The sequence below is a fragment of the Diadema antillarum genome, unplaced genomic scaffold, assembly GCF_040938485.1.
Source record: "Diadema antillarum isolate AM-2024a unplaced genomic scaffold, OU_Dant_1.0 seq00001323_RagTag, whole genome shotgun sequence".
In the NCBI taxonomy this organism is placed as follows: Eukaryota; Metazoa; Echinodermata; class Echinoidea; order Diadematoida; family Diadematidae; genus Diadema; species Diadema antillarum.
Window position 1 is genome coordinate 610,069 of NW_027272094.1, and position 12,850 is coordinate 622,918.

At 38.1% G+C, this 12,850-nt stretch overlaps 1 protein-coding gene and 2 non-coding genes across 3 annotated transcripts; 1 reads left to right on the plus strand and 2 right to left on the minus strand.

Moving 5' to 3' along the window:
• Nucleotides 1-721: 721 nt before the first annotated feature.
• LOC139708263 (uncharacterized) lies at nucleotides 722-7,768 on the plus strand. The gene is made up of 5 exons (XM_071620234.1): nucleotides 722-842; nucleotides 2,753-2,983; nucleotides 3,574-3,720; nucleotides 5,644-5,754; nucleotides 6,488-7,768. Exons 1-5 carry the CDS (start codon nucleotides 822-824, stop codon nucleotides 6,725-6,727), a joined length of 750 nt encoding a protein of 249 aa, XP_071476335.1. The 5' UTR covers nucleotides 722-821; the 3' UTR covers nucleotides 6,728-7,768.
• Nucleotides 7,769-10,557: 2,789 nt separating this feature from the next.
• Nucleotides 10,558-10,631, minus strand: Trnat-agu (transfer RNA threonine (anticodon AGU)). Its single transcript has one exon. It is a non-coding gene; the product is annotated as a tRNA-Thr (tRNA).
• A 254-nt stretch (nucleotides 10,632-10,885) lies between these two features.
• Nucleotides 10,886-10,959, minus strand: Trnat-agu (transfer RNA threonine (anticodon AGU)). The gene has a single exon. It is a non-coding gene; the product is annotated as a tRNA-Thr (tRNA).
• Nucleotides 10,960-12,850: the final 1,891 nt, after the last annotated feature.

Consider the following 12,850-nt stretch of genomic DNA (forward strand, 5'->3'; position numbering starts at 1 on the left):
CCATAGAGATCAGTGATTCGACCCACTAAAAAAATCGCCCGATTTCCCAATATAGAATCCTTTGTTACGTCATAAACCCTCAGCTGCACGGCGCTCTTTAGTGCGCGCATGCAAACTTCAAATACGTGCAGCCTGAACTCCCAAGTTCATTGACCCTACCTGCCAAAATATCAAAAATCCTTAATAAATTCCCCACAACTTCTTGGATCACTACCAAAAGTTAACTGTTTGTTACTTGTGTCATTCTCAACCTTTCTTGCAAGTTTCATCCCAATCCATTTAGTACTTTTTGAGTTATTTTGCACACGGACAAACTAACTAGCTAACGAAAGAACAAACAAACCAACGGTAACGAAAACATAACCTTCTCCCTTGGCGGAGGTAATAATGTCTCTTTTTCTCCAGGGAAGCCTCTGCAGTGTTGATACCGTTTTACACGAGGAACCTGCCATGAAAATTTAATACCCTGGCTTTGCCAAAAACCCATACATACATTTCGGTCGAGCAGAGAGGGGTTACATGGTGGGTAAAAACATCCTGTCCAAAGACGGATCTTAAGTGAAACTTGATATCATATTGAACGAAAGCCAGATTTAGGTGAGCGCTCCATTGATTTGGTTCCAACCTATCAGAGCACGAGGATTTTGAGTGAAATTTGAGTTTTTACAAAGCCAAGCCCAAACGTTTTGCTATAAATCAGGTGAACCTGCAATATCTTGTCAACAGACAACTGGACGGTGAGCGGACATCTTACCCACTCCTTCAACTGTCGACCTTGCAACTTCTTCCACTGACAGTCTTTCATCAACTACGATTTCACCATGGAGAAATCAGAATCACAGGTAAGCTTTCCAGACTGACTTTTAACATCACAGAAATGATTTGGCAGTATTATTCGCACATTTAGGTGTGTTTTTGAAGCATTAATTTACTTAGCTCGTCTATCCCTTTTAGATGCAGAATAATTTGCAAGCTATAGCACAAAAACGTTATCAGCATCATTCAGTGATCAATTGTAAAATGTTATATAGATCAATTTGACATAAATACATCTTATATGTATAATGGTGTTGTTGCTGTTTTTTTAATGTTCCACGTCCAACAAGCTTAGCTTTTTAGAGTACACTTTTCCATCATTATGATTACTTCTTCTTTGTTGTTACCTTCACAACTCAGTGTGCACTGTTGTTTTTATTGTTATAACACCATTCGTGCGTATATTTTATATTGTGTTCAATTAATTGTCCTTTCCAGCTGCGTGAAGTCAAACTGACACATGTACCGCTTTGTATCATATATTTTTGTTTTGATGGAAATATATAAACTATTGAATTGAATTAAATTGAAACACTTTCCGTACTAGCTATTCCAAGCTAATGCGGCCTCATTGCAATCTTTCAAAGAATTTGCAATTCCCAAAGTCCTTTCAACTGTTCAAGGAAGACAGCAATTAAGTAACAGATCTATATACAGTGGCATTTTTGGCAATGAGCATATTATCATGATGATTATCATAATCGACGTTGATATTCTACGTGCATCTAAGATCTTCGCACAGTTAAAGAGATCGTATGTGACCGTGTATCTCAAAACGAACATAAATTCGCACACATTGATTTTGCGTGAGGACTGAAAATAAGTGAAATGGGTCAACCTAGCCGAACTTGACTTTCTCATATTTTCTGAAAGAGCGGGTCTTCTTTTACATTATGCTAAAATTTGCATGGTATCATAAAACGGGCAGGAAAGTGTGTTTTTTTTAGCAGTTTATCTCGAACGTTTTTGGTAGAATAGTGTGATTAGGTGTGTCTTTAGAATCCCTTTTTCATTTCTGAAAAACCTTGTCCACACTCTTCACTTTCAACTATAATAACTTTTGAAAGGATGATACTGCTTTGAAAGTTGGCATTAATTATGGACAGAATGTGTTAATGAGGCATGCTTAATTTCAGTTTAATTTGATAATTTCTTCATTGTTGTTACTCTGGTGGTTTATTTCCTGTTTTTTGTCCCATTCATCGCACAGCCAGCACGGTTTGGTAAAGATTAAGCGCTTGAATAGACACTGTACTTCAAAGCCACTTTTCTCAGTTCACACTTTTTCTGAGTTTGTGCTTTCTTTCCAGTATACAAGATAGGTTAGGAGAGTCCATTTGATTTGAGTTATACTTCATTTTTAAAGCTTAAAATCTGCTCTTTCAGAATATGGTCTTAACTAAAAAGTCATGTCTGGCGACTTTTTGTTTGTTTTGAGGTGCAGGGTCACGTATAATTTCGGTTTGAGATTTGACTTCAGGGTTTCTAACTTCTGTTGATAATACTTTTTTTTCGAGATAATGAGAAACTTCTTACGAAATATGAAAGTGCGTAAACATAATTCGAAGTTAAATTCAAAGTTTATTATTGATGGAATTTTGTTAGGAAATAGCCAGGAAACCCGAAACATATCGATGTAAATAACATCTTTAATTAGGAATTACTTTGTAAAAAGTATTGTTCCGGATATCTCAGCCAGTTTAAAACCAATTTGCATCAAGCAAACTTAGATTTCCTCGTAGCATTATACTCAGTATAACATTTCATTTCAAGTGGATTCTAAGTATCTTGCAGAAGGCTGAATCATAAAAAGTGAATCATAACGTCAACAAAAACTATACCATTCCTTTAATATTTCCGAAGTTCACTTCTGCTCATTCAAACTTTCACATCCAAACACCTCAAAACTCCCAACCCCCTCCTTTGCCTACCTTAGTGCGACAATAATTCTTCGTCTCTGCCACCATACGCCGAGATGGGGGCAGATACGGCGCCACCAAAAGCCTCGCGTTTCACCTCGTGGAGGATCCCCTGTACCGCTGTACTCATCACAGTTCTACTTGTAGCCGGTGCCATCACAATCACTGCAATGGCTCACAAGGGGAGTCCTCAATGCCCGCAATCAGCAAACAGTAGTCGCCCGAATCAAGTCCTAGATCATGATTCCGTGAGTGCAAAGATACTTTACATACTTTATGAATACCATTTTGATTATGGTCATGGTGAAAATGATCACAATTTCCCCCCCCCCCCAAAAAAAAATCGTAGCATTAATTCAACCTTAGATTTGTGTGCGTGTGTGTGTGTGTTCCACTGTGGTTATATTTTTATTAAGGCAACATTTTAGAAACTCACTTTATGCAGATAATCATATTTCATGGATAGCATGGAAGTTCTAAAATGCAGATTACATTTACAAACACTTGACGAAGACTAAGAAAGCGTAAAAGACAAAAAAAAAAGGTACAGATAGTGAGACTTATGTTTCTTTTTCTGTGGTATGAAAAGAATATCTACTCAAAATTTACCCCAAAATTAATCAATTATGAACTTTATTTTTATAATAGATGAAACTGCATTACTTGGTTTATTTTCATGTCGTCCTAATAAGTTTCACATTAGACTAATTTTTGAAAGGTATCAGGATATTGGCTGAATCTTCAAATATCGTGCCCAAACACAAGTTGCTACGTCATAACAACCGATTAACCCTGTAGAGTCAAGGCTGTGTTTACAAACTGATCACGTGATTTGCAGACTGGGCACGTGGAGCTGAGGGGCGAAAACGGGGAATCTGCCTCCGAAACCGTGACCTACAACAGCGCCCTCAACACTGTTCTCATCAACGCTCCTGGTAACTTCAGCGGCAGCTCGCCAGCCACGATCGCGATCGACTTCGATCGGGTGAGTTCGATTTCGTGTTGGCCCCTACATATCCTTTTTTTTTTCATGAAATGCACTACCAAAAAGATAAAGCATACATGAAATAATATAACAATAATACAATTACATAAAAAATGATACAAATAACAATGGAATCGTCCACTTCGAGCGTTACTCCTGACTGTACGGTCTCCATTTTTCGTCTCATCTTTCGTCTCAATTTTTCGTTTTATGTCTTCCTCTTGGAGTCGACTTTTTAAAAATTATTTGTCATTTTGTACAAAGTTTGCATCGTGGAACATTTTGGTCAGTTATGACGGCTCGTTTTCTGTTGGATGGATGGCGGGTGGTGTGGTGGTACTTTACGACTTTTTGAAATCAGAATTGTTTGTAACAGGACACACATGCGCAGGGACAGTGCAATACTTTAATGAGTAGTTGCCATTTAGTTACAATGTTCTGTTTCCTTCTGCATATTTGCATGTCTGTATTCCATTGTTTGAAGAGCTTGCTTCCAAAAAGCGCTAAATCCATCATTTTCAATGGATTTAGAGCTTTTTGGACGCAAGGGCGTTTTTTTTTTTTTATAGATTATTAACACGATTTTCATGCCTGAGTGCATGGCAATAAATGACTTGAATCTTCGCAAAATGTTTTTTCACACTGTAGACGTTTCTATAAATTGAATAGAATGAAATATATTAGAACTTTTCGAGCATCATCCAAGGAAAACAAAACAAATACATGGGAGGGGGATACCCTACCCCTTCCGACCCTCCTGTTGTAGCTCGGCGATCCTCCTCATAGGTTGTATAGTCGCGACATTTTGTGTGTAATAGCAATATCATTGATTTGCATTGAATTGCATTGCATTACTTGTTTTTATGCAATGACAGTGATAAATTACAAGGTACTAGAGGGGTTAATTTTGTTCAGACAAGTTTATGAACGAATAGTCCAAACACCTCAAAAATCATTTTAAATCACATGTATACAAATCACGTTCATGTTTTGTACAATGATGAGTATTTTATGTGGTTATGTCTGAAAGATATTCATCTGTTCATCTCTTAAAGAGTAACTTGCGAAGTTCAGCATTGTGTAGGACAAGGTAGCCCCTCCCACTATGGATCTTTTTTCATTTCTTTTTTCGAATCGAAAAAGAACACATAGAAAACACTTTTTGTGGAATATTCGGAAAAGTTTCATCCCCAAAGGGTACCGACTCTATAAGCCTATAAGAGGGACGGTCGAGCTGTAACAGGCTCTGATCAACAGGAGGGTCGGAAGGGGCTGGGTATATCCCCTTCCGATTCGAGGGAACTTATGCATTTTTAGAATTGAAATTCAATAATCCCGCGCAAAATTTTGCTAGAATGTCCGGAAATTTGCATCAGGGAATTGTAGTAAGTCTGAATTGAGACCAATCGGTGGAAGGATCGACGAGGAAGGAGGTATCCCTCTCCGATATGCTTCTGCACTTAGATAATTGAAATTCAACAATCTCGTGCACATTTAGTGGAATTACCTTGGGAAATTGTCCCAAAGTATACTAAATCTCGGTGGGAACCCAGCGGGGAGGATGTGTTTATCCATGGGAGGGGTTGACCTCCCTCCCATGAGATGGAGATTTTGTATTTTCATAACTGAAATTCAACAATCTGGCGCACACTGAGGTCCAAACAGTTGGACAGTTTTCTATAAAATAAAAAGGCCAAACAATTTCACATCTCGAGAATTCCTGGGGCGGGGAAGGGGCAAACATTTTCATGGGGGGAGGGGGGGGTGGCCCACCCCCATGTTAACTAGGTAACTCATCATGTCGTAGGAAAATGGTTGTGAGTTCCTCCTATTTGTGTTTTTTTTTTGACGCATCACCATGAAGTCCCGATGTACACTTAAATTAAATATATCAGAATTGTTTCTTTAAATCCTTTCTGGCAGAATGTGGTGTTTATGAATATCCATGATCAAAACACGTGCGTGGGTTTCGCCCTTGAAGACAAACTGGCACAGAAGGCAAAGAACTTCACCAGGAACAAGGAACATAATCAGGTATCATTATTTTATAGAGTTTGCGTATGGTATTGTGAATGTATACACGTGCACAGGAGCGGATCCAGGAATTCTGTAAAAGGGGGGGGGGGGGGGGGGCAACTAATATTTCTGGTGCCACTTCTGGGTTTCATTTCGTATTCTTTTTTTTATTTATTTTTTTGTTTATAAAACAAAAAAAAATAAGGGGGGGGGGGCATGCGCCTGTTGCGCCCCTCTTGATCCGCCACTGCGTGCATGTTTATAATCCTATATGTATATGATAGTGTGTAATATTTGATATAATATATGTTTATGTGCATGAGTTTTTGTGTATATGTGTGTAAATATCATTCGATTGAAGAGGCTCGAGGACCCATAAATCACAAGGTTACGGGAAGTGGAGTTGTTGTGGGTGTGGAGGTGTCCTCCATGCTATCTACCGTTACCACTTTTGAAACTTAATCAGTGTTTGTAGTTTGCTTTGAAAAGTAAGAACCAACTTGATTACTTGTTTGTTAGGAGAATCTATTATACTTGACATGCCTTTTGATCCGATTGCTCCTTAAAACAAGCGCTTTCTCTCAAAGTTCCGCCCCCATCCATTACACATGCCTGCTTCTAATTCGTGTGTGTGTGTGTGTGTGTGTGTGTGTGTGTGTTCCGTATAGTTGATGTTGATTTGAGTTTATTGAATTAATCTAAAATAGTACTTTATTTTTTCCCTCGTTTGTTTCCCTGTTTGTTCATTCAGGTCATCGACTTGGTCTCGGACAAGATGGAGACAGAGAATTATCGTGACGTAGGAATAATTCCGGCTGGCTACGTCCAGGCCGCCAACGGACCTATCATCCGCGGGATGTGCAGCGGTCGAATGTCTCAGTGGCTGGAGGTGGGGACCGATGGAGAGATGTCGCAAGGGCGGAAGCGGCGCTTCTGCTTCCGAATCTGCGCTAATGTTTTTGGCGCCAGAGTATGCTACTGGCGATGTTAAGTTACAGACTAAGACAGTCTGAATGGCTGGTATCGCTCTACTGTCACAATTCTTAAAGTCTGCGAATTAGATTTCATGAGCCTGTCACCTTTTGGCCACCCCTGAAAATTGAAATGACTTTCCTATAAGCTGGTATGTTTTATAGAGGTAATTCAAACATTTACTCAGAATGATAAAACTGAAACTTCTTTATGATGAAGGGGAAAACAATAGATTTCCACAGAAATTATCCAGACCCCCAAAAATTCCAAAATCTTCCGTTTGAAAGGAAAACGTATATTCTAGTAACATGAGTTTTTTTTTGTTTTTTTTTTTCATTTGTTTTCCCAAAAACTGAGGGACGTATCACCGCCAGATTTCATACAAGATGTTAGGAGACAATAATGTTAAGTATTCTTTAAATCATGCCAACTATCATGGCACTGAACCTTTCAAGTGACATTGAAATTGAGAAACTGAAGATTTCTGATTTGCCAACATATACTACCAGACCTTTGTTCGTTTGTTGTGTTTTCAAAGTGACAAAGAGTTGATGTACACGACCGATATACTATTAAGTTGTAATACCACTACTTCTTCTATTTCTATAAGAATAATTATACTGTATAAAACACATATCTTGTATGATGTTCCTGTGGGAACAAGGTTTTGTTATCAATACTCAATTATGATTAGATCATAATAGTATAGATGCCTGTCCTTAGCTGACATAAGATAAAATTGCACTTTCACGTTTCGCTTTTAAGATTGCCAAAGCTATAGGATAAGTAGGATAGGACTGGTATAGTGAAAATGTTTTAAGAAGTCAGTTGTACAACCTTTGCTCTGTTCATATACCAATGATTTCGGTGTTAACTCTGTGCCAGAATCAGCAGAATATATTCTGTTGAGACAAATGCCTTCGATAGAAATCACTGAGATAAAATAAAGAGCATAAATATTCGAACCTAGGTGTAATAAAAATTGAAGAAAATTGAATGACAGATAAGTGCCGATAAATTAAAAAAAAACCCAAACAATTCCAGGCGTGTATCCTATATATGAAGAGCTTGCGTCCAATAGGCTCTAAATCCATCATTTTTCAATGGTTTTAGCGCCTTTTGGAAGCAAGCTCTTCATATAAATTACTTATCTATATTTTGCGATCTTGATCTCGTAAAAAGTGAACATCTGTGTCTACAAACATTTTCCTAAATGTCGAATTGTCAGTGCAGTAAAATATAAAGAGAGTCTGGCCAACTCGGTTTCGCCATAGATTAATGCGTTTTGAGGCCTGCGATTAGTCAAAATTGGTCCCGTGATTTTCGTGGAGCCATGTCGTTACCAAATTGCGCTTTGACGCAGTGCCCTTTGTCAATTACCCTTTATTTTGCTTGCTTTCATTACGACGTCTGAGAGTACACGATATAACCAACTAAGGCGTAATATGCCGAGTAACGACATGGCGTCTAATTTAGCAGCTAGCCAGACTCTCTTTATATATAGCACTGCAAAATGTTTTAAAGGATAACAGTATTTTTGCATCTTGTAACCTATTCTTATAACCAGTCTGTCTTGCCTAATATATACATACCAGAATAAAAGAGAAAATGCATTCTAAATGAATCAGCCTGCATACTTTGATTTGCATCAATTCACTATGGTTCGAAACATCTCGAAATGGCTTTGCAATTGTAATGGAGTGGCTGTAAAATCGCATCTTTTCGTACTCTACTATAACCCTTTGTGACATAAAACATAATATAAATTATTCTCTCTACCCTTCCACGGGGCTTGAACAAAACAGAAAATAAAGATATTCAAAATACATGCACATATCGATGTGAACTTATTGTGTTAGTCTAACATGTGAAATCACACAATTTAACAACTGAGTTTAAGGGATGGTATAGTTTGGTGGAGGTGAAGATTGAGCTTTTAACTTTTTGCAAGATACCAAGAAACCTCTTATGAAATAGTAGATACAGCGCATACCATTCTAAGAGGAATGCAAAGTTTATTTGATGAAAATCGGTTTTAGAATGGCTAGGACATCGTAAAAAAAAAGTAAAACAAAGCGATCGTAATAAAAGGCGGGTCCCACCTTTTATTAGGATTACTCTGTTTTGCTCTTTCATATTTCATAAGAGGTTTCTCATTATCATAAAATCACCAAAAAGTGTTAGAAACCTGAAGTTAGGTCTCAACCAAAACTATACGATCCCTTTGAATATTTGCCCAAGATAATCACGATACTGCAATCTATTGACATGACTCAGAGAGTTTTTTCTTGTCTTTTTATTCGAAAGACATACACATGTACATGTCCAAAGAAACATATTCGGCTAGTCTAACATATAAATACACACAAAGGAAAAAGAAAAAGCAGACAAGCTTAAATTTGTGCCACAGGCAAGTAGAAACTGCAATTTACTGACAAAGCTTTAAAAATTCCTTACTTTATAAGTTGAACTAGAAGTATCACTAAAGATGATTAATACCCCTGCTCCCGCAGCCCATATTCCTATGAAAAAGAAGTGAACCAGGGTTTGATAAAAGTTATGTACCGTGTATGTGTGTGTGTGTCGGTCTGTCTGTGTGTCTGTGTGTTTGTGTGTATGTGTGTATGTGTTTAGTAGCTTGTGAGTATCTTGTGAGCTTGACTCCTTTACAATATTGTGGAAGTAGTTCACGCCACAACATTTTCAATAAAATATACCGTTACCATGGCAACGCCTTGTCGGGTACAAACAAAAAGTGTGTCTTTCATAACTACACCTATAGATCATCATACATACCAAATTTGAAATAAATTGCTTTTAAACTGTGGAAGTAGTTAACTCGAAAAAAGTTTTGGGAAAATTGTGGTTACCATGACAATGCTTTCTCCGACAAACACGAAAAGATGTCTTGCACATCTACACTACAAAGTCATCATGTATCCCAAATGTCATCAAAATTGCTTCAAAACTGGAGGAGGAGTTCGAGACGCAAGATTTGCAACGGACCGCCCGACGGACCGACCACACGCTGATTCTTATCTAACCCCTTATACACTTCGTGTATGCGGGGGTATGGCAATATCTTTCTAGCAAGAGGCTAACAAAATCAAAGGCATATGATATTACAGTATTTTGACTACTCCCCCCCCCCCCCCCCGAATTTACCTTTCTTTTGCTTTGTGATATACATAGTTAAACTTAAGAGGTGATAGACATTTTGAATTGAATTACTGAAACTGCACTGGTCTTACACTTGAGACACAGTGAACAGTTGTCAAATTAGCAAACAGTTCTGCACTTGCCTGAAAATGTATTTGTTTTCTTAATTCTTATATCGATCATGATTATGTCAAACAGCAATATAATGGTTATAAAAAAATACACCAAACGATGTCTTCGGCTTAACGAGCTAAATCATATATCATTATAGAAGAGTAAGAACAAAATTTTTGACCATAGCAAAATATTTCATTGAACTCTTTACACGAACAAAAGATGCGTACTTTTCTCTTCATCTTTATACAAGATATACGCAGACTATCTGCCTCTAACTGAATTACAACATATAATGGATGTTAAAATCTTGAACATCTCAGGAATGATACCAGTTTCATCACTGATGGTGATCAATCCCGTTTCGGACAAACTCTAATCAAGTTGCATTACCCAAAACCAGGGAGTTAATTGTAGCTCCATGCCCCCCCCCCCCCCCCAAAAAAAAAAAAAAAAAAAAAAAAAAAAAATATATATATATATATATATATATATATATATATTGAAACAAGGAAGGAAAAACTGACCAGAAACAATTGTAATAATAAATAGCGAAAACTTTGAGCAAAGAAAATGGGTTTTCATCGGGATTCGAACCCGAGACCTCCGGATTACTAGACCGGTGCTCTACCGACTGAGCTATTGAAAGCCCTAGATCGGTGTTCGTCCCAAACCCTTAACTCTCTTTGCTCGTGTGGTCAGAAGCTATAGTGTGTGTATGTGTGCCACACACACACACACATTAACCTGACATAAACCCAAATGATGTAAATCAACTTTGGAATAAATGTGAGGGATCGCCGAAGCGATGCAGCTTTTTGTAATATATTTTGAAACAAGGAAGGAAAAACTGACCAGAAACAATTGTAATAATAAATAGCGAAAACTTTGAGCAAAGAAAATGGGTTTTCATCGGGATTCGAACCCGAGACCTCCGGATTACTAGACCGGTGCTCTACCGACTGAGCTATTGAAAGCCCTAGATCGGTGTTCGTCCCAAACCCTTAACTCTCTTTGCTCGTGTGGTCAGAAGCTATAGTGTGTGTATGTGTGCCACACACACACACATTAACCTGACATAAACCCGGTCTAGTAATCCGGAGGTCTCGGGTTCGAATCCCGATGAAAACCCATTTTCTTCGTACTTTTGTGCTGCTATCGAATCAATGAATGATTGCATTATGTAAATGATTTACACGGCCTCCTATAACATTTACAACGCGACCTCACTTCACATAACTGCTGATAAGACATGGGCAGCGCAGTGCAAATAGCCTCACAAATTATATGTCCCCATCGTGTCGCCATCTCTGGCGTGTTCTTATTCCCCTCTAAACGTTATTTCCATGCATGTGCTTTAATGCCATAATGACGGCACAACCAATTTGTGTGCCAAAAGGTAACCGGAACAAGTATCTGCTGTTCAAATCTATAATTCTACGTTAATGTTGGAAATGCCTGCCACACATGGACAATGTATTTGATTTCTCCTCTTTGCTAATATCGGAAGAACTTCGCTAAAATGCAAAACTCTCCAGAAATCAACAAAGAGTATCGCCACTAACATTTTTTTTTATTCAGAAAACGTGCACGATGTCGGTAATCGTCGAATGTCACGTGGTTTGCATCCCCCCCCTCCCCCAAAGAAAAGAAAAGAAAAGAAAACAACAACATCAAAGCACCAAGAAATAAGTGAAAAAAAATTAAGGTACATTGTACTGTTTACCATTAGAAGCAGTGATTTAGAAAATCATTCACCATGGACAAATCAGGATTCCTGGTAAGCTTTCTAAACCGACTTTTAACATCCCCCAGAAAAATGGATCTACAGGGTTATTCTTATCATTCTTCTCATGTTTTAAAGCATTGAAGTTACTTAAGTTGTGCATCCCAATTGGATGCAGAATAATTTGTTATGGTATACTAAGTAGATTACACTTTGTTTTTGCAATCGCAATGCAATCTTTCAAGGAATTTACGACTATCCTCCAATTTCAAACAGCAACAATAAGCATTGTTCCTCGCAGCCGTCAACTGAAGACAAAATAAAGTGACAAATATACTATTGCAACCATAACAATGACCACATTACGACAAGATTGACATTGATATTCTAAATTCTTCTTAGGTGTTTGCGCTTTCAGTGCGCGCATAGTTCATTCCTGTTCATCAGTTTTCACACTCCAACAACCCGAAACTTTATACAACGCCCTCTTTTCTTCCCTTCCTTAGTGCGACAATCCCTCGTCTCTGCCAGCGTATGCCAAGATGGAGGAAGACAAGGCGCCACCCAGAGGCTCGCGTTTCGCCTTGTGGAGGATCCCCTGTACCGCTGTACTCATCACAGCTCTTCTTGTAGCCGGTGCCATCACAATCACTGTAGTAGTTCACAAGGGGAGTGCTCACTGTGAGCAACCACCCAACGGTGGTCGCCCGGACAGAACACGCGATCAGATCCTTGATCATAATGCAGTGAGTACATCGTTTGCATACATAGATACTATAATGATTATCTATGTATAGATTCATATGTCAAGTATTAAAAATGTTCTTGAAACCTCTGCTCCTATGCATACTATTCATAAATAGATGTTAGCCTTTCTATGAACATAGCAACTCTACTGCCCTGCTGAAAAGGAAATATTAATGACTACTTAATAATGTAATCACTTACATCATTAAGATTTTATTTCTTTGTGCTGTTGTTTATAAGATCTTCTTTTTAAGTTTTGTACGTAGGAGTGGTTTACCCGCAGAATAGACATAGGCAGATGGACAGACAGATAGATAGATAGATAGATAGATCAAAAAATAGATTAATGACCAGCTCATTTACCACAAATTACAAACACTTTAAAGAAAAGATTAT